We start from the raw sequence: 22962 nt of genomic DNA, 5'->3' as shown, positions 1-22962 counted from the left end.
AGCGCGGAGAGGGACTTAGCTGGTTTTGTATTTTTTTTTGGTTCTACAAGGTCATTGGCCATCAGTTACCAATCAAGTTGGAGAGAGAATTTAGGTGTCTCTTAATATTTACCCCTCTGTTAATTCTCAAGTAATTCATAAGGTGTGATAAAGCCAAATGGTTACTTGGCGATATTGTCATAAGATATTAGTTTTATAATAATAAATTGCTTGTTCTGCTCAGCGGTTAGTTTATTTTTATCATAGTACGAGGGGTCAGGTTTTGAGTCTTGAGGAAACTATAAGAAGTACAGATTTGCTAATACCTTTATTTTTCAATATAATCCACTTGGACAGAAACACACATGCTCCAACAGTGCTGAAATGCACTTATCCCAATGGAAAGAAAAATCCTTAAGTTCTGACCACAGAAACTCCCCCACGGCTGTCATGACGTCGTTATCGCTTGCAAAACATTGGGATAAGTGCTCCTGCTATTGCCACTTTTAGATAAGGGAACAACTGGAAGTCTAAGAGGGACAGATCTGGAGAATAGCGTGGATGAGGAACGAGTTCAAAGCCGCATTCGTGAATAGTAGCCATGGCAACTGCTGACGTGTGGCATTTGTGGCTTTTTTTCCTGAATTTGCACTCAAAGTTTTTCAAGGATCACATTACTATTGTCCTGTGATGGTATGACACCTTTGCAGGTAATCAATGAACATCACACCTTGGGAATCCCAAAAAAAAAAAAAAAAAAGGCCATCACTTTGCCAGCGGAGAAGATCACCTTTGCCTTCTTTGGAATTAGGGGAAGAAGGGTACTTCCATTGCTTGGATTGTTGTTTTGTTTCTGGATGGTAATGGTGTATCTAACAATCGTCCATAATCATGAATCGACATATAAAATCGTCCACACCAGTTCTAACAGTTTCAAATTGTCCGTGGATAGGAGTTCCGAGTGCGTTTTTCTTTCGGGAGTCAGAACACGTGAGACCCATCGACCAGAAAATTTTTATGAATTAAGCTCATTCTTCAGCATATCATCTCTCTCCTGTGATACGACAAACCTGTCTGCTATCTGTCGAGTTGATAATCGGTGAGTCTGTGATCTTCCATGATCCTATCAAGTACCAGGTCAATGTTTTCCGTGGTGGTAGCACTTTATGGTCTCCCAGATCTTGGCTCATTTTCAACACTGATTTCCACGCTTGATATCTTGCACCCATCTTTTGACAGTGGCATATAAAAGGGCAGATTCACATACGGTATTGATCTATCCTGGTGGATTTCAGATGCCGACATTCCTTTTAATTGAAAATACTTGATGATTGATCTATACTCATTTTCTTTTCATTTTTCCAACTTCTGCCATCTCACTCACTCCAGGAGCCTGTGAAAGACAAAAGAAATTACTTAGAACGAACAGATTGATACACATTAATACCAAAGGATCCGATACACATTATATGTCCTATTCCAATACATATAATTATTATATTCTAGACACTCACTTTCTATGTTAGGCTCAAAACTTTCCAGTTACCTCTCGTATATAATAACCAAACACCATATAATGAAGAATATTATGTATTTTTAAAAATATTTTCTTACTCCATGCTGTCAAAATTAGCTGTCTGTCAAAGTGCGACATTTCTACTTATATTAACATGGACTCAATTTTCAGTGAATCGCTGTCAATGTTGCATAAATCTTACATATTGCCCCTTTTAACGTCCAAAAGCAGAATTTTAGAAAAAAATTGAAATACATGTTTACTTCTAAAAAAAAATAATAATTATAGTTCATATCACGAATTCTCCCCTAGGGAGCTAAATTTTCTTAAATGCTGAAACATGGATGCCATTAATTGTACTACAGCTTTATATGCCATTGAGTTGAGTTGATTTTAGTCTAGCGTCTCTTTCAGCAGCAAGGCTATATGAGACGTGGACCTACTGATTAACCTGGAATCCTAACCACATGAGCTCCCGCCGGGAATCCAAGCCGGGTCTCCCACGCCAAAGGCACGTACGCTAACTGCTTATCCAGAAAGGAGCTCTAGCTTTATATGCCGGTAACCAGAAAAATGCTCGAAAATCTGTAGGTCAGCTTGGCACAGAAGAAGCAACACGAAACAAGTTCTCAAGTAAATATCCCATAAAATTTTCCAAATTCGACTACGTTTCACGAGTTCACGTACAAGAGTTGCAATTCACCTATTATATCAGAAGTAGTCTTGGGCTTCCGTTGTCACCATTTCGGACATAAAACTTCCATTAAACGACGAGAGGAATCGAAAGGTATGAAAAATAATAGAAAAACATAGCTGACAGTCTGCTCTGCTTCCTTGAAAAAATCCCTAATTTTTTTTTACACCTTTTCTTGATACCTCAATACATGCTAATCAATTACATTTTTTATCTCTATCATTCCTATTTTATATCAATTTACATAATATTCCCTTATTTACATTTCTTTTTTCTGTATTACTTCCACACTTTTTCCTTGTATATGCAAGTGATTTGCAAGCTAATAGATCAGGTTCAGCTCTCAACTGCGAAACTAAGATTAGTCTCTGTACATCGCAGACATGTAGGCTAGGTTTGTGTGAATTTCCACCAAAGATAAATAATGTGATGTCATGTGATATTATACATAACCAATAAGTACTGAACGAAAAACAATCCCAGCATCCAGATGAATGTTTCTTTTGTTCGAGCAGGTCCCTTACAATGGCAAAACTAGTGTTAAACCGACTGAATGATTTTTGCACCAATGAGAAACTAAAATGGCCTCACGTAGTACTATAATTGAATTGCATCAAGTGATGAGAAGCAAGAGTTCATGTAATTTCACGTGAGTGGAATGTTTCTCATTTCTCTTTCAAAAGAAATAAAATGAACACAAAATCAAGTGAATTGTATTTCAGTATTGCGGAAAATATACCTGGAAACTTCATCACGTTGCTCACACATTCATTGTAAAGAATGTCATCCGCTGGTGAGGAATTGGAAAAGCATTGGAATGGAAAAAGTTGAACAATTCTTTTAGGATCAAAATAGCTTGTTAAACAATGTTATAATCCATGGTTTTCTTATAATATATTTACCGTTACAGAAAAGTACAAAAAGAAAAGTGAAAGATTGTATTCCAACACAAGCAAAAATTAAAAAGTATTCGATATTCGAAACGCACACAAATATGAAATGTTAATTTAAAACTATGTTACAATTCATAAAAAAGGTATAAATTATATGTAAATACTTTGATAAAGGGCACTTCAACTGTACTGTCTCATCTCATAGATTGCGCCACATATTGAAGTTGTCTAGTTGCAGAGAAACCACATATCACGTTTAAGAATATAAACAAATATTAAAGTAGTCAATATCATATTATTTAAACAGAGATGTTTATAATTAAATAAATAAAACTTTCGACACTACATGAAGTTAAAATGAATACGGAATAATAATAAAAAGTAACGAAGAAAATATGTAATATAAATTTCACTTATATTAAACTTGAAAAACTATTTGGTGCTTAAATTTTGCATAACAAAATTATTACAAAATATAATAGGTGAAGTTATACAGAAGAGATCATACTAACAGCTTCGTATATTACTACATCCTTAACGAGAAACAACTTTAAAACATTAGTTCACATAAGGAGAATGGACGACTAAAAGGCATTTTTTCTTCAATCCTTAATCCACTTTGAGGAGATTTTATCTTTTTCCATGTATTGATATTATTTTTGATAAGGTTTAAAATGTATGCATATCTTTCCGCAAGAAAAATTAAAACCTGAGTTCCAAAGACTTTTCGGAACAAGCTTTCACATCAATTAATAGGTGATGTCTTACTGTTACAAACTAGAAACGTAAATTTGATTCAAACGGTTAATAATCTTGAAAGTGTACTTAATTCTTATACATAAATTACGCATTTATCCCTATGAGTTTTTCTCTGTAGATGTCTTTTGAATGTTGATTTATATTTGAATGATATGAGACATTTGTCACACGCGTACGGCCTTAAATCTGAATGGCTCAGTAAATGGATATTTAAAGTCGCCTTTTGAGCGAATGATTTACCGCATACCTTACAGGGATACGGTCTTACGTCTTTATGCATTAGCAGATGCCACCTCAAGTTATTTTTGCTTGATAAGCTCTTTCCGCATTCCTCACATGTAAAATGACTTCTTTCTTTTCTTTCACATGAGTGAGTTTGTAAATGCATCCTCAGAGTACTTTTCCTAGTAAAGGATTTACCACATTCGTGACAAGAATATTTTTCCTCTTGAAAATGAGATCGAGTATGCCTTCTCAAATCGGATCCTTTTCCAAATAGTTTGCCACACTTATCACACATTAGTTCTCTCTTACCGCCATGTTTTACACCAAATTGTAAATGTTTTACCAAGCTCGATTTCTCAGTATATTTCCTCCCGCAGTCATCACAACTGAACTCGGGAACATCCTTATCTGAAAAGAATTCTCTGTGGGTTTGTGTATGTCTGCGCAAACTAGATTCCCACGTAAACGACTTTCCACATTCTTTGCATGAATAAGGTTGAAGATGTAAATGAGCTATGATATGATTTTCTAGATTTTCCTTCTTTCTGTACGATCTTCCACATTTCTCACAAATGTAGGGTCTTTCAACTGAATGTATTTGTGAATGTCTTTTTAGCATTCTTCTTAATTTAAATGATTTTCCACACTCTTCACAATAATGAAACCTCTCAAGTGAACGTGCTGTCAATCGATTTCGTAAATTACACGAACTCGAACATTCACTATAATCATAATATTTCACTCCTCTGTCTGTTGGGAGACTACGTGTTGAATTTAACTCGCGGATAAGTATCGTCACGCGAAGATGATAAAACAATATGAGCTGACAGTTTTTCCAATTTATCGCACTTCCCATACACATTCAATTTAATATTTCCACGAGGCGACGACTGAGATTCTACTTCAAGATTTCCACTTGATGAATTACTACAAAGCTGATCATTATCTTCTTCAAATGAACCAAAAAGCATATCTTCTTTGCCTTCGAAGGAAGTCCTAATCAAAAGAAACAAGATAAGTTGTCGCAATAACTATGATAAAAGAAAAGAAAGACATATCTCTTAGGTGAACGAAATTATGAACTAAAAATTTTGAGTCAATTTTGCCTTCATGTTGCTAAATTAAATGCATTTTTCTTCAGTCAACAAAAAGAAAACCAAGGTAGATTCAGTGTTTTTTTTTTTTTTTTTTTTTTAGATTTCGAAACGATAATTCAGTAGTTATAGTACAAGCGCACCACATTGAGATATTTAGGATAAATCTACGACGTTATAATTATTAATAATGGCCACCCTTTTCATCGTGATCATGAAACTTCTGTTCCTACCTCTAAAAATACCACACATATTAAACACTTTACAAACTCATAAGTTATGAGTCATAACATAACCAAGCAATGCATCTTCCGAAGTATTATTAATATTAATTAAATATGTTTAACATGACAGCATAAGTGCCATAAATTATGTTAGGATACGTAATGGAATTTCCATCCAAAAAACACAATACTAATTCAGCTAACGGTGCAGATCAACTGGTCTCAGACCCGTAGCCAGGGAGGGGCTAGAGCGGGCAATATCTTTTTCCGCTCTAAAAAGGACGTTGTCCAGAAGCTTCAAACTGTTTCAGCAGATCCCAAGTAGAAAAATCTTGTGATTTCATTTACTAAATAAAATTGAACTTAGCGCGCATTTACTGCTAGTAACAAATGAAATTGAACGTGGCGTGTATTTCCACGAAAAACAACAGTTATTCTTGTTGCTAGATTTACTCAATAATCTCCCATGTATTACTTTTCCTCATTCCAAGAGTTTGAACGATCACAACCACGACAAGCATTCAACGCGTTGGACAAGATGACCCTCCAAAGAATACCCATATGAAAATTGACCCGAAAACAGGCTATGGTACATGAATGTGAGTGCCTGGCTTGTGCATGTGTAACATTGCAGGTAAAAAACATTTGTTTCGCCGACTTGACAGTACATGTCCCACGTGTGCCTGTAATTAACGTGTAAAACATGCAACATGTCCATGTTCCTTATAGTGCAAGGAAAACACATGTCTCATATATAAAACTAGTTCCGAAACTGTGATGTCTGGAGAAAACGTACATGCGCCTTTAGAATAGTAAGATTCAAAGAAATCAGTGGGGAATTCGGAAGTTTTGTTTATTGTAAAAGCGGCAACAATGTTGTTTTTCACGTGATGAGTCTTTGCGGGTAGCACCCACGAAAATAAATCAATGATTGAAAATGTGTTTAAATAGCAGTTTGCATTGGCCCACTTTGTGTTTTCTGAGTGGTTCCGAACCATTTGTTTCACGATTTGTTTAAAATATACGGAATGAAGAGAACGTTAATTCCGTATATACACTCAGAGATAAAAATCAAGACGGAAGCAGAACACCGAACCTATTATTTTAAAGAGATTTTGTCACACGTCATTATAATTGCGCGCAATAATAACGAGCAGAGTGCTTAACAAATTTCCAGAAGGAAACAAAAACAGTACAAAATGAACTACAGGCAAATGTACCTCGCCAGACGTTTCAAATTACTCTACTGATTATTACAACGCCATAAATATGAAGCAGGCATCCATCAAGTAATTTTTGGTTCAAAAATTAACGAAAATGAAACTAATTCAGAAGCAGGGTCATTTGTATCAACATGTGTAGAAGGTCAAGAAGAAATTACATGTCAAACATCTGATTTCCACCATGTTGATGTTGATTTCCTCCATCACACCTTGGCGACACAGAACCAGCTCAGCCGCATCTTGCAAATTTTCCAGGTTCCAGCATTTCGGGTTCAATTCGACGATTTCCTACAATATGGTACAAAACGTGGAATTGGCTCGAGTATTCTGTTATGTTACATGCTGCCCTTTGCTTCTCATCCCGCAAATATCAGTGAAGAAACAGTGTTCCCTCATTTGTGCAGATGGGTTTCAGAGACTGGAAGCATGCAGCCGAGAAAGATAAGGGATTTTCTCGTCGCCGATTCTGAAACTCATAGACACGTTGTGGATTGCTACTTGGAGCAACGAAAACGTGAGGACTCAGGCGAAACGGTCGTGAAGAAGGTGTGTAGTGATGTAATTATGAATAATAATAGGTACTGTGTGAAAAGTGTGATGGAAGTTATTCAATTCTTGGCTGTGAATCAGTTGTCCTCTAGAGGAGATTCTGGGAATCGGCAATTCGGAAAACAATCAAATTGCTTGTTCTTATATTTATTTGAATCCATTATTGGTAAAGATCCGACATTAGCAGAAATTGTCAAAACTATCCCTGCCCATGCAACATACACTAATCCGGATAGTCAGAATGAGATATTTCATGGCAGAATCTGTTAAGAGGAAAATAGTAAATGAAGCAAACGAAAGTACATTTTGTTCTTTACTTACAGATAAAGCCAGAGACAAGAAACGAATCGAAGATTTGTCTGTCGCTATTAGGTACCTTGTGAATTTTAAAGTGCAAGAAAGATGCGTTGCTATACTGAAGTTGGACAAACAAGACCTGCCATCATTAAGAATGCCATTTTAGACTGTTTAAGAATAGCAGAATTCAAAACCGAAACGATAATACACAGATCTACGATGGAGCACCTGTCATGAGTGGACAGAAAAATGGAGTACAAGCTCTTTTGTCTGAAAATTTGAAGAGCAACATTTTGTTTGTTCACTGTTTCAATCACCAATAACATTTAGTTTTTTGTAGAGCCATTGACACAATTCCTGAACTGAAAGAGTTCTTTGATATTTGTCAACAACTATTTTCCATTTTCAGAAAAGGACGCGTTGCAGAAGATTACGCAGGAAGGAGTTTAAAACGATTGTTTGAACAACGTTGGACTGGACATCTTGACACAGTGACTGTAATTCATGACGACAGGTTTCACATATTGAAAGCACTGATGGCAATTCAAACTTCCCGTGAAGAACACGCCTCAATGAAAGTTGAAGCTTCCGGTTTACTACATCAGATCTCCACTAAGACTTTCTGTTTCCTTACTCAGCCCATGTTCAGGGTTCTTGAATATCTAAAACCGCACTGCTACAAAGAAGAAATTTGGACATTGAAGCCGCTGTGAAGTTAATAGGATCGGTAACGAATAGCTCATATCTTGCCTGGAAGACGAAGGAATACTTGAAAATATCCTTCACGATGCAATGAAGGCATATGCCTTAAACACTTCGATTCAGCAACCATTGAAACGCTAATGCACACTCCCCAGTCGCTTAACTGATTCGGTTGTTGATTTCGGTGGCATAAATTTGGAGAAGGAAAAGGAAGACGAGAAGGACCTGAAACGATTACTGCCCATTTCTCAATATCTCCGTCGAAGAAATTCGGAGCAGATTCAGTTAGACAGGGAGAGCGTGATTGGTGACATTCACAACTTATTGAGCGAGAAAATAAGTTAAGAAAATTTGAAACCCCTGTGTGATATTGTAAAGTGCAAAGACATATATTGCAAAGTGCTCCAGAATTTGAAGCAGGAAATAGATCTAGCAAATCGACTGCTCAACAAGACATCATCTCTGGAAGAACTCACAAAACAAATTGGAAAATATGGCGAGGCTTTCCCGGGAATAAAAATGCTTACAGAAGCTGCTCCAATTATTCCGTCTTCAACGTCCACGGTCGAAAACTGCTTCTCACATCTGACAGCTCTCCTTCGACCTCAACGTCAGTCTATGGGACACGAAAGAAAATCCGACCTCGTTCTCCTGGCTTACAACAAAGATATTCTGCGCGCACTAGATCTAGACCAGCTTGTTATTGAATTTGCAAAGTGCTCACGTAAACTCTTTTGACGTAATTACTTATATAAGAACTGTAAAAAATATTTATTTTACTTATGTCAGGATTGTTTCTTAATTTTTATACATAAAAAAATTCCATAATCTATTTGTAATAACAATATTGTAGTTCTAAAATACTATAATTTAGAAAACAGTTAATAAATGTTCCTACAATAAATAATATTTTACTTTTAATACTATTTAGTGTATTAAAATATATATTCAATTATATACCATTGTTTTAACAAAAGAATATTAATGATGATATTTGATAGTCGTGAATTTGGTACTGTAATATTTATCAGCATAATAAAGTTTTTCAACTTTCTTATAGATTCCATAAATAATAAATAAATATAAATATGAACATAGACATTGAAACGACAAGCGCCTCAAGGGACAAAAACTATATATATATATATATATATATATATATATATATATATATATATATATATATATTAGAGAGAGTTGAGTTGATTTTAGTTTAGCGTCCCGTTCAGCAGCGAGGCTATATGAGACGTGGACCTACTGATTGACGTGGAATCCGAACCACATGAGCTCCCGCCGGGAATCGAACCCGGGTCCCCCACGCCAAAGGCGCGTACGCCAACCGCTTAGCCACGAAGGAACTCACATATTAGAGAGAGAAAGAGTTTTTTTTTGTTAATTGAGGTCCCTGATATTGCCCCCTCAGAAATTATCATTCCCCGCCATAAGAAATCAGGCTTGCTACAGGCTTGATTGGTGTTCTGTTACAGCAACAAAACAAAAGCTACCAGGAAGAAATAGAAATAAAAAAATGAAAGGAACTGCTTGTACGCAAGTAGTTCACGTAGGAAGAAATACAAAAAGGTTTTTGGGTTGAAAGTGATTTTTTTTAATTATACGGTTGCATATATAACCCGTTCATAGCACAAAAGAAACGGAAAGGGATATAGATATATAACGAAGTATTTCTGTTACAGACATAGGAAAAAATATGTAACTATTCAAGATAGTTGTAACACTCTCACTGCATTATAACCCATTTAAAATCGTAAAGTAGAGATTCATAAATACACGGATTGATGATATTTCTACTTAAGGTTATTAGGTTTCAAAGAGAAACTAATCTAAGAAATCGGAACACGAAGAGGAATACTAAATAATAAAGAATAAGGAATGCTTGGAATAAATGTGTATTGGCGATAAGCAGTCCAAACTATTTGTACAAGTTCATATAAATGGTACAAAAAATCACAATTTACATTAATTAAACAATCAACACATTTAATAAAATGACACAACAACAATTAATACCTATTGCAGCAATCAGGAAACGAAACTGAATTATTTCTTCGTTCAAATTTCTTTTGGCACGAAAGTTTTTCGTAGTTGCACTTAGTGAATGTTGCCTGTTTGCCTGGGAACATGCGAAGAAATTTACAACTTTGTGTTTTGCTAATGTTGCACACCACACAGCCAGGTAAGGATACTCATTATGGTACACTCTCAGCTCTTCCCCCATGCAACAGAGGTAAAACAAAGTTCTCTGCGCTTTCCCAAAATCTCGCCCAAATCACTCTAGATATGAAAAAAAGTACGAGAACAATTGCGGTCTTCGTTCTCATGATTTTTAATTGCATAAGAGATTGAGTGTTAACAGGAAATTCTACAACACGAATCTAGACCAGAACAGCGCCCAAGTGCAGGCAGAACTATCAGAACAATGAAATAATTAACATGTTGATGTATTCTGAATAACTGAAATCCATTTCACAGGATATTATCGTAACTTCTGAAATAGAGAAGATTGTTTGGAAAATAATAATGGAGGACATGAAGGAATAAAAGTCGTATGGACAATCTGGGACGACTTTCTTCCTTGAGGAGGAGAAATGGAAGAGAATGCATGAATACAAGCAAATGGATGATATCTGCTGAGAGGAAGCAATATTTGAATTAGAACACCATTGAAGAGGACAAAACGTGACTTTTTCATCGCGTTTTGGACAAAAACTGGCAAATTGCTTTGTGGAAAGACCTTGGTTCACTTCAAAACTCAAAATTTTTCAACCAATTTGAAACAAATTAACACACTTCTCAATTTCCATAACACACAATACGTCAGATTGTAACTAGCAATTTTATTTCATTATTCTAAAAAGACTGCCCGTAATTTTACGTATGAGAACGGTATGTCCGAGTAGCTAATAATGAAGCTGTTGTGTAGAATTGAATGCATTGATTTGTGTGAGCTTCGGATCAAAACGTGTTATCAGTCTCACATATTTGCCAGATATAACATGATTATTTACTTGTTAATGTATTGAAAACAAGACTCAAGAGTTACCTTTCTGAAAATATTTTTTGACTTACTAGAATGTGCGGAGCTGCGTGCAAATAATGAAGTTTTTAGTTTCGATCAACCGAGGACTCTTGGTGCCTGAACCAGATTCGTTTCCCAATTTCTGCATTAAATATTTTTTAAGTAGCCGGTTCTATTCAAATAAAGTAAATACCTTTGCTACAGAAATAAATACATACCTTCCTTTCTCACATGGTTTATTTTCTTCTCTGACATTTGGGAATAATTCACAAGGTGAAGATGATTCACTTTCAGATATCTGTATATCAGTTTCAGACCCATGTATTACATTTGATTTCTTGTCGAGTTCTGTTTTCAGATCACCTGCTTCTGTCTTAAATCGTGATGAACAAGTTATCGCGTCATACTCTTTTAGAAACTGATCTGAGAATGCAAATAATGATCCTTCTTGCTCTTCTTTTAAAACCGTAATTTCTATTTTATTGAGATCCAGTGGCTCTAACTTAACGTAGCAATTTTTGAAAGCAACTTCAGAGCATAGTACACCTTTCGTAAAGGAGTCTTCTCCTTTTATTCGGTATATATATTCCATTCTTAACTTGTATATCTTGTCACGTATAGTCTTCAGAAAATTATTAAGTAAATTATTATATTAATTGCAATAAGTTACTGAAATCCACTTTTTTGAATGTGGATAGTTAACTGGTATTCTGTTTCACCTTCTTAAATAAATATTTTCCCAAGGTACCTGCTAAAGATAAATCTTCGGTTAGGTAATTAAGAATAAAGTACTGTAAATTAATATTTAAAATAAAAGGTTTACTCAAACACTAAAATGTAACAGTTAAAGCTCGCAACAAAAAACTTTCGAAAAGTTTAGAAAGACAAAAGGAGGAAAATGGCAACTTCGTCGAAAGATCGGCTTTGACATGCATAAGCTTTAATGAAGGTAAATTCTGCAACTTGCTCTGAAAGCAATTAAAAATGATTATTGTACGGCAAATGTTTAAGAAATACTGTAAAATATAATTGGAAGTTTAATACAAAATATTCAAATATTCTTACTTAACAAATTATCGGTTCCAGTAAATTGTGTAGTAAAATAAGAATAAATTTAATATTAGAATCTTCAGCACATGTCATCTGTTTACTGTTAGAATTCCAATAGATATTTACGCACATTATCCATTCCAATTCATGCACATTCGTTTACAAACTTGCTCCTAGACTCCTTGGAATATTCGTTGAGAATATGTAAAACGAAACTTATTAATGTACGAAAATAGAGTTTCGACAGTTAAAGTATGTCAGATATTATCTCAATATGTCAATTACCAATTATTCTTTGTTCAAACGTAAAATTAACTAAAAAAAATAAACAGAAAAAATAATAACATATTTATCGAACAACCGAAAAAGATGTTCGGCACGGAATACATTAATAAACTGAACCCTGTTCAATACGACCATTTATTTGAAGCTATCAATAGAAATCACCCTTAGCCTAATTTTCACCTGTATATTTCATAAACACTATGTGAAAAAAAGTAAACTTCTTATTAGATAAAGTAAGACTCCGATAAATTAACACTTACGGCACGGACCGTAAAACCATTTTTCTGGCGTTTTACATGTTGCTTGTACGTCGTACGTTGATATTTTCTGTCCTCTCACGTTGCCCGTACAACGTACGTTTTGCATTTTAAATGCAATATATCCTTCGTACACGTACCCGACACGGCATTCGTTCCTATTGCATTGGAGAGAAGAGCATCATTGGCAATAGAGCCAACATATGGCAGCACCGGCACTATTCAGTGTTCCTTCTTTCTAGTTGTGGTCGATATCTGCACTCTGATAAAATGACTTTCACACACAACCGTAAGAATTTGGATACTGACGATATTATATTCTTGGTGAATTGTCAGAATCTGAAATAAGTGACATTGCTGTAGAAGGAGATAAAGATCCAGACTTTCAGTTACGACGGAGTTACGGAGAAAGCAAAAGTAGCTCTGTATCGAATGATGATAGTTCCATGTTGCGGAATTATCCATGCCCAAGTGCATCACATAGTAATGAACAAAAGACTGACAGAAGGTAGTCTTCTCGTAATGACCAAGCATATTAGCTTGTTTTCGACAAGACATTAGGGTTTAACGTTGGTCTTGATCCTTCATGTACTCCGTTAGATTGCTTTTCTATTTGGAGAAGATGCATTTAATATGTGAAATCGGAAACGATTCCTTATGCTGCTAAAAAAATTTGCGGTCCTACGTCGTCAAGGAAAGTTAAAACCACGTTCTATGTGGTATAAGTGGGTTACAGTGAAACTTTACATACTGCTTTACTTCTTTGAAATTATTCTTCATATTTGTGTTGTTCAGCTACCGAAATTACATTATTATTGGTCGACAAAACCATTCTTTCTGACTAGTTTTGCAACATGTCGTTGACACGCAACAGGTTATGTGAAAATTCTTCATGCTTCATTTGAATGGCAATTCAAAGTTTGCAAGTGCAGGTGAACCTAACCATGACTCCCTCTTCAAAATAAGGCCATACCTAGATTAGTTTGCAAATATATATATATATATATATATATATATATATATATATAGGTGCAGTTTGAACCCAGGACGAAATATTAACACTGATGAACGTATTTGCCCTTTTCGCGGATGTATTCAGTATCGAGTGAAAAGCAAAGAAAACCAGGACGATTAGTAAATATAACGTGTGTTCTGATAAAGGCAGAGCAAATACTGGAAACCGTCTTTGAAAGGAAAGTAGGTGTTATTAGAGAATGTAACGTATTAATTTTTGGTCCCACGTGCTTCGAAGAATATCATGCGAAGGCATGGCACACATAGGCAATGATCCGTATCCCTTGGCAATGGTGTTACAGTTAGATAGTAAATAACTTTGTAACTTTACATAAAAGGAAATTACCTATACTCATACATAAAGAATAGAGACACAACACAGAGTTGATGCTTTGCAAAATCAACATTTTAAATTGTTCTCATTGTAGTACATTACTTGTGCAACAAGAAGACTGCATATAAATGAATAATATTAGTGTAAAATTAATGCGAGATTCAGTGCAAATTATACAAAAGCATATATTATAAACAACAACTAATTCTAATGAGATATATTGGCCAAATACTATTATATAATTATTAACAATACATTCCAGTACATCTACGATTTCTTTTTTTTTTTTCCTGTACTAAGATTATAGTTGCATGTTTTAGCTAAAATGCCATAAATAAACATCTTTGTAAAAGAATTTATAGTCCAGAGAAGGTAAAGGTACACCTTTTCAAAGACTACTACAAACACTTTCATGGGTTGAAAGAACTAAGAGAACATATGCAGCTAAAAAGCCAAACAAACCTTATCCCCACACCCGTAACATCAAAGGCCCGTCCTTCGGGACAAAATGCGATCAACGTACGGCGTACGGGCATAGTGCCATAAGTATTAGATCAGTATGAAAGCAAAAGGTACTTCGAAATTTTGGGTTTGGCAAAAAATTTAATATATACAATAGGCTCGATCTCATTGCATTTTTAATGATGCTATCAAGATAATTTAAAAAAAAAGCTTCATAGCATCAATATATTAATTGATTATTATTTCTTTACGTTTGGTTATCATTTAATCAAGTAAAGATAACGTTAAATCCAACAAAAGTTAGGTTGCATCTACATTGGTCCAGAAAGGTTAATTGCTTTTCCAGTAAGAAACTTGAACAATGTACGAAAGTCAAAGTATAAAACATCTGCATGAAAATTGAGCTTGTGACTCTTTTAAGTTGATATACAGATTGGTAGGAACGCTGTATAACAAGTTGAGTATTGAAGAATTTTCAGTAGGAAACAGAAATGCCATGTACAAGAAAATAATAGTTTACTTAAGATGGCTCTGTAGCTTCTTCTTTCTGATGTATACAGAGATTCTAGATTTTTAAAAGTTAACTTTGCTTCAAGAGTGGAAACAATCTTGAAAATATTTGTCATTTCACATACTGCTTTAGATTATGTCCTAATATCACTCGTTACGATAATCCATATAGCCTTTTTCAAACATAAAATCTTTTGAGGAAAATATTCAACTTTCAGCGAGAAGCGTGATTTGAAAGGGAGTGTACATGATATTGCAACATACACATATTTGACACAAATAAAAACGAGCCATCATAATTACAGATGAACTTGTCTTCCGCAGAAGAAGGCAAACGAGAAATTCTTCAATGAAAGCAGTTTATTTATGGAAGCCAATTATAAAACAAAGTAAGTACTCGATTGTGTTGATCTTACTTTAGCATACTGTGTTTGAAGATATTACTACAGGATTATCAATCTTGAAGCTATTGTAACAAATTGCACTTTTTACTTTCCCTTCTCATCTACTGCAATAGGTTTATCAGAATTTATGTTTCCCGCAGAAAGGAGTAAAACATCTTCCATAATAGAGAATCTGGTGTCCAACCTGATATTCGATGATTATGATATACCGAAACGTTGAAAATTCAAAACCAACATCAAGATAACGTCTAATATCAGGAGATAAACGTTAAAGGTTCAATAACACAAGAATGAATAACATCTAATGACAATACGCTTAGAAGATGGAAATAAATTTATATGAAAAGAGATCTATCATAGTACTAAAATTTCTAGTGAGGAAATGAAAACTAGAAATTTAACGACAAACATATGATAGCATTCCAGAATATATTTACACTAGTAAGTCTCTATATATAGGCACAACTTTCGGGAAGTGATCCTAGAAGTGAAAACAGCACAAACAGTGTCAATCAACCTGTCCGGCAATATGTGGTTCAGAAGATTCAGAATTCCGAAATTATGGGACAATGAGTTTTCAAACTGAGTATTCCCAAAATATATGCATAACACAGTTAACCAGATATATTAACACACAAACATTTGAGAAGTACGTAGTGGTTTTGTCTCTCATTTCCTCATTGGGCGAAAAAATTCTTTGAATATGGAGAGAATCATGTGTGTAAATAATAATCATTTTCCCTTTTACACCCAGTTGTAGGAATTGCATGTAGAGAATACAGAATTCTTAGAATTAGATCAGCTGATTGGTTAAGACTGAATTCACCCTTAGGAGAGATACCTTGAAAACGACACGTACAAAGCAGTCACTTCTTTAATCCTCTGCTGTATAAATACTAATAAAAATATCGGGATTATTTTAATTACGCTAAACATGGTTGGACCGCAGTTTATCCTCATGGTACTTTTTCCCTGGGTGTCGAATTTTCCAAATTTCCTTTTTTCTGTCTCCCTTTTCTCCCCATAGACAGGGACAGATTTTGAATTCTGCGAACTGCGCGATCACAGGAAGCGTCAGCTGAAGAGGGCGCCAAACTGCAAAACAAATTTTGTAGCTTAAATATGAATATTTATTAGAGAAAATGTTATTGTGAAAAGTTTTCCAAATAGCTTAAAATAAATATTCTACAGACTGAGACATAAAATACTTCAAAAGGGAAAAGTCGAATCTTTGTGCGGTTGGGTAAATACACCACATTACAATAATTGAAATGGCCTCGTACATCAATTAGCGTCAATATCACACACAAGTGGTATTAGAGGAAAATTTCCCGCGGCACAGGGAGATTTAGGAAAAACTTTTAACAAGGGAAAACGGAAGATTTTACAAATATGAAATAAAATGTACGGAAATTTAGCTTTTCAATAAATGTTATATTAAGCACTACGACTAAAGACCGCGGAATTTTTGTCACAATCCCAACATATGTACAAAATAAGAAAGTAACAAACTGAAATTTTAATGCCCTATTTTAGGGAAAAAAATGACATTTTTCTCTCTTTTTGGCTATATTTCTGTCTTACTGGCTACATCGAGACAATCGTACCAGTACCTGAAAACATCACCTCCGTCCTATACAACACATTATCGAAAGTTTCAATACGATAATTAGAACTACACTTGAGGTTTACACTAGACCTTGTTCTCTAAATGGGAAAATAATTGTGTTCTTTAGGAAGTTTCTTTTTAATACATACATACTTTAAAATATATAGTCATGACACTTGCAGGATACATTAGAGAGATGCAAAAATTTATTTTAAGATGGTTTGCTTCTGTCTGCTAATAGTGTTTCCAGTCAAAGAAAATTTTAATTTCCGATTTTAAAAGAAAAATTCCGAAAATAACCCACTTTTTCTCTATAATTTCTTTCTTAATCTCTACATTGAAAACACGTACCAGTATCTGAAAAGCTCGTCTTCTGCCAACACAGAGCATTATAAAAGATTTTGGTTGATTTTTGCTTTTGAAGCGAAGTGCAAAATTTCGGGTGTAAGATGAAAGTATATGTTTTTTTCTGTCTTCGTAAGGCTGCAAACGACTTCATATTTTCATTGTACTTTGTCGACACAACAAAGAATTTTTCTAGGTGATTTCGATCCCTGTGAGTGCCATCTCCAAACATTTGAAAATTCGGTTACGAAGTTTTTATTACTACATCTCCCCCCATTAGCAACACTGGAAAGGAATTTACGTCACAAAATCGCTACATGCTTCTAAGATACAAGTTATCAACCACATCAACGCAGTAAATAGTTTTTGAGTTATAACTCATTAACTGAAATACTGCGAAAACACTAAAAACCACCCTGTTTCGAAAGGATTAAAATATAACACTAAATACTTATAGTTTTTAATTAGCTTTAGCAAATAAATTGTATCCTTTCCGTAAGAAAATTAAAATTTTTGAATAGAAGAAGGAGAATATCAACAGAAAGAAAATATGTATGTAAACAGTATAGAAAATAAGAAAAAATAGCGTATGGTAGCTAATCATCATCTGGTTCTCTCTTACGCACGACTCTCTTAGTTATCAGGTATGACTCGATTTGATGACTAGCTCACCTTTTTTTTAATTTATGAACTTTTTAATTATTACTTTACTTTTTATTAACACTAACATATTTGTAACAAATTCTTACGTTAACTGAACTTAAATACTCAACGAAATGAATAATTTTGAAGAAGTTTTAATGTTACTAATTTTGACTTACACAATAGCAGTCTTTCCTGCTTTATTGTGTTTCATTGAATGACCATATATTTCTATACATTTCAAAATTTACAAAACTAGATGTTGTTTTAAAACAATATATATTGAAGAACTGTATTTTTTAAATCGTCATTGAAATTTAAAATTTCGAGTATCTATATGTTATCAGAACTTGTGCAATTTAGACTGACAGAAAATCTTAATCAGTTATATGCACAGTATAGTTATAGTGATGAAATCTTCCCAAATATAACAACGAGAGAACTAGTAGCATTTTCGCAATACTAAAGCACATAAAATCAGTTATTGTTGCCGTTGTGAAAGAAACGAAAGATGTCATTACAATTTTACATTGTGAATAAATAAACAGAAAAAGGCAAGCGAGTTCTGCCTGTGTTATATCAACATTTATTATTCTGGATAAGAATGCCAACTATGGAAGAAAATCGAAGACAGATTTAAGACTGAATGCATATTTATCTTTCGTGAAGGGGAAAAAAAATAAGGTGACTTGGTAGCCTGCGCTCATATACAAGTATATTCGAAGCAACTTAATATGGAGACGCCGTCTCCGATTATCTCAATTGGTAAGCAATATTCGTGTAAAATGTGTAAGAATTACTTACTTTTCTTAATAAAATATAATACATAAATTATATTTGCTAAAGAAAGCTTTATCAAAACACAGTTAGTTTTGAACGCCAACCACTTTTAATTAGAACTGGGAATAAATTTACAGGGAGTTAATTTTCATTGGCAAACTCATTATATTTCGTGAATACCGCTAACATAAAGTGTTACTATACCTTCCATTCTCATCTGATGTTTACTATAGTAATATTAATAATGTTTTAATATGCTCTGCTTTCTTGAAGTACTGAAAAATAATATACGTCGATATATTTATACTAGTATTCTAACTTCAGTCATTAAATACAATGTCTGCATTTACTTTCATAAGATATTAATAGAATATCAACATTAAAAAAATAAATGACATAGTTATGTTTCGTGTACTCCCACGATTATACACCAAGGCTAAGGGAGACGGTGGTGAGAATTGAATCAAATAGTGGAATGGAGAAAGTCGGAAGAAATGTAAAACGCTGAGAAATCCCACGCACAGGGTGTTTGTCTACCACAAAGCTCACTTGGCGCAAGCTGGGATCGAACCAGAGATACACGCACCAGAGGTGAACTCTACACTACCGTGCCACCGCGGCCCCAAATTAACAGTGCAATTGAAAAATAAATTTAAAACTTGTACACTTATCACTCAAAAATGCAATATGTGGAAATATAGCATCGATTTAATACACCTAGTATACCTAGGTGTATTAATAAAACACACACACACACACACTAAATACATGCATAAAAATATATGTTCAAGTAGAGTTCGCACCGCGAGAAACGTGTTAATGAAGATACATACTTTTTCTTGAAAATAGCTATTACTACGGTAAGTACACACTTGATCGAAGTATCTATCGGAACAAGAGTACAAGGCCAAATTATGCAATTGTTAACACGGAATCAATCGATAGAGCAAATGTGGTACTTAGTATACGTACCACATACGGTACTTATTTAGTACCAATAAATTACGGAAGGAGTAAAAGAAGTCCGAGTACCTCTTCAGAAATTCGAGTCAGAGAGAGGAGGCAAACCGACATCTATTACTAATGATGGTTCAGGGTATATTCATAGTACTTCATCTCTTTTTCTACATAATTCTAAATTACTTTACAAAATGGTTCCTTTTCATTCTTTGTAAATTAGTACTTTGCTAATTTTGGCTGTTCTTTAGCATTGGGGGCCAGCTTTTGCACCTACTTTTTTTCCGATATTCTATTCCGATGCGGTTGTTTTATGGTTTCATAAGTTAAATTACGTAACCAACATTAAATTCAGACAGCACTGCAGAGCGAGCATTAGCGAATGAAGGCGGGTTAGAGCTCTGCATGGCACGTTGTTTTCTATCTTCGTTACTAACAATTCATTTTCTTTTCTCACATAAATCACTTCAACTTACCTTTCCGTATTGTATAAATCCTCTACTGCCTTAAAAAATATGTTCGATACTTTCTTGACAACTTGGACATCACTATCAACTCATTTCTTCCGTAAATCATCCTACATTTTGCTAGTTTTGGCCTCCAATACTAAACAATTACCCTACTTTTTAGTGCAAATGGAAATGGAACTTTAAAAAATCATATTATTAGTTATATAAAGTACTGTCAAATAATTTTAATTTTTTTAACCTCCAAATTCTTTAAAACCTAGAAGTAAATCATAATATATTAAAATAAATAATTAGTCATATGGTTCTTATAATTTGGAAGATAAGGTAAAGAAATGGAAATAAATTCCTTCCCGGGATTTTATAGGCCAGGGAAAAAACCCGGGAATATTCCCATTTTTAAATTCCTTCCCACCGGGAATATTCCCACTGCCCATCACTAACTGGGGGGCGCCTTACAAATTATTGGAGGTGGGGTTACGGCGTACCCCCAACTTTCTCGCACTTTTACACTTGAATGTATGTTTAATTACAATATTCTTTATGGGAGTAAACATGTAGGAAAAACATTTGGTAACAAAGTCAATACCTTTACATTGCTAAATAGTTTAAATTTATTTGTAAGTGGATTTTCTTAATTTGAGCCTACTACTCTTATAATCATATTAAATTTAAAATGTTATAGACAAATTAGTTTGGTAACTGCCAGAAAACAACGCAGTCTCTCGAAAAATTTGTAAGGTTACCATCGTATGGGATGGCATATACACGTACCATACATACCAGTGTTGATTTTTGGTTACATTGTGCTTTGTTACTCTGTTCATACTGTGTACTATTAACTCTCTAATTTAAGACGATAGCTTACTTCGAACAATATTTATGGTGTTACAAAAAAATTCGAACAATGCTTGGCACTGTACATACACACGATAAGAAGAAGCAAACAAATCCTAATTAACACACGTCCAAAAACACTGCTACTAGTGACACATCCTGAGAAGCAACCTTAATATTGATATGTAAACAATCAATTATAAAAGTATGTTTATTTACGACCACGGAGATTCTTGTTCTTGTTGCTTTCTTGCCCCGGCTTTCACCTTTGGACAGTTTATACCACAGACAAAGGATATACAGACCGCAAACTCCGCGACAAACTGGAAATTTCGGGAACAGTAGCGCCTCTGCACCAACGACGACGGAACTAATCAGTCGATCTGACGCCACCTTCGAGGCTTTGTCTCACTGGGCGCGGGTTAGGATACTAGCACGTGGTGGAAGAGTGGCTGCGAGCACAGACGAAGGATATCCTTTGTCTGTGCACACACTCGCAGCCACAGGAGGAATTTCTATATTTTTATTTAAAACTATTACTCTTTGGCTCATTTACTTGCATTTGGGGACAGGGGCGCCGGAACCGGGGGGGCAAGGGGGGCAGTTGCCCCTCCTAAAATTTTCAAAGGGGGCAAGATACCCTTTTTGCCCCCTCACTTTCAGACTGTAGAAACATCACGCAACACTGATTATATGAACTAAATTTTGCTTTTTATAGTAATGTGAAAAACAATCTCTATTCATCTTTCTCTTTGAAACAAGGGACCGGGCGCTTTTTCTGCCCCCATGTTAGACAGAAAGAGTTAGGAAAAAGAATTGAAAATTCTCTTTATTTCCATTGGTGTACATTCTCAAAACACTTTAAATTCTTTTAAAATTGTTGTTTAAGTAATCGTAAGTCTGCAATATGAAACGAGTCGTCGAGCGAGATTTTAAAGTTTGAAAAATGAGTAACACAGTTTAAATGAGTAACAGGACATTTAGGGACTAAATACATTTTCCATAAAGTTAAATTAATGTTTTTACAAACAATGTGCAGAGTGCAGTAAGTTTTATAGTGAGGAGGAAAAATGTATAAGGTAGGATTAATAATACAGAGCATATGAAAAAATGCGAACTCTATTGTCGTTTTGTTCGTTTAATCCTTTCACTACCATTTTTTTCGGAGTGAGAAACATTAATATACGGCTATTTTAAGTTGTTTTCAAACGTATAAATATATATAAAAAACGTTTTCCACCGTTTCGTTTTTCGACGTGGGAAGGGTGGGATATTATGTATCCCTCTAATATTTTTACGTGGGACCTGTATGTCCCAGTGGTATTGACATGAATGCTCATCTTGTATTTTCAATTATGAAACGTATATTGTCAGAAAAACAATTGGGTCGTATTTATGATTACAAATATTTTACATTTTGGCATCCTTTTCCAAATTACAGTTCATGCAACCACTGCTTTATCACTAGCATATTGTTCCTCACTTTCATCTGTTCCATTATCACTTTCATTGTTCACGTTCACTTCCACTACTGTCTATTTGATAATGTTAATAATAATTCTGTGAACCATTAGCGGGCTTCTCTTTACCAGTGGATCATCAATTCATAGCAATAAAATGTGGTAAATTACCAGAGGTCCTCTGAGAATGTATCGTGGGACACATATATCCCAGTGGTAGTGAAAGGGCTAAGATATGAGTGCAGAAACAGAATATCTATTTCAGCTCTCCTTTCAGACCAAGTTTGTAAACAAGAATAAGGAAGACAGTCACTGCTTATAATAACTAGTAGTGTTAGATATTTAGCTCCCAGTGGT

At 34.6% G+C, this 22962-nt stretch overlaps 2 protein-coding genes across 8 annotated transcripts in view; both read right to left on the bottom strand.

Moving 5' to 3' along the window:
- Positions 1-22962, bottom strand: part of LOC145684384 (uncharacterized) — a 169963-nt gene that overhangs the window by 95844 nt on the left and 51157 nt on the right. The window lies entirely within an intron of this gene.
- On the bottom strand, positions 727-21528 carry LOC145684379 (uncharacterized). 7 transcript variants are annotated; one of them, XR_014131284.1, is made up of 4 exons: positions 21092-21528; positions 16350-16603; positions 11411-11943; positions 727-5062 (listed from the first exon to the last, which is right to left on the bottom strand). XR_014131284.1 is itself a non-coding variant. In XM_081756626.1 (4 exons), the coding sequence occupies exons 3-4, from the start codon at positions 11782-11784 to the stop codon at positions 4828-4830; spliced, it is 609 nt and encodes a 202-aa protein (XP_081612752.1). In that variant the 5' UTR covers positions 11785-11943; positions 16350-16603; positions 21083-21509; the 3' UTR covers positions 728-4827. The 7 variants fall into 7 exon arrangements, 1 of the variants encoding a protein (XP_081612752.1); XR_014131282.1 differs by having other exon boundaries at positions 16436-16603; positions 21083-21524; XR_014131283.1 differs by having other exon boundaries at positions 11411-11940; positions 16436-16603; positions 21083-21524.

Source organism: Thermobia domestica, chromosome 4 (genome assembly GCF_964235325.1).
Source record: "Thermobia domestica chromosome 4, izTheDome1.hap1.1, whole genome shotgun sequence".
NCBI lineage: Eukaryota > Metazoa > Arthropoda > Insecta > Zygentoma > Lepismatidae > Thermobia > Thermobia domestica.
This window is presented reverse-complemented; position numbering and strand designations above follow the sequence as displayed.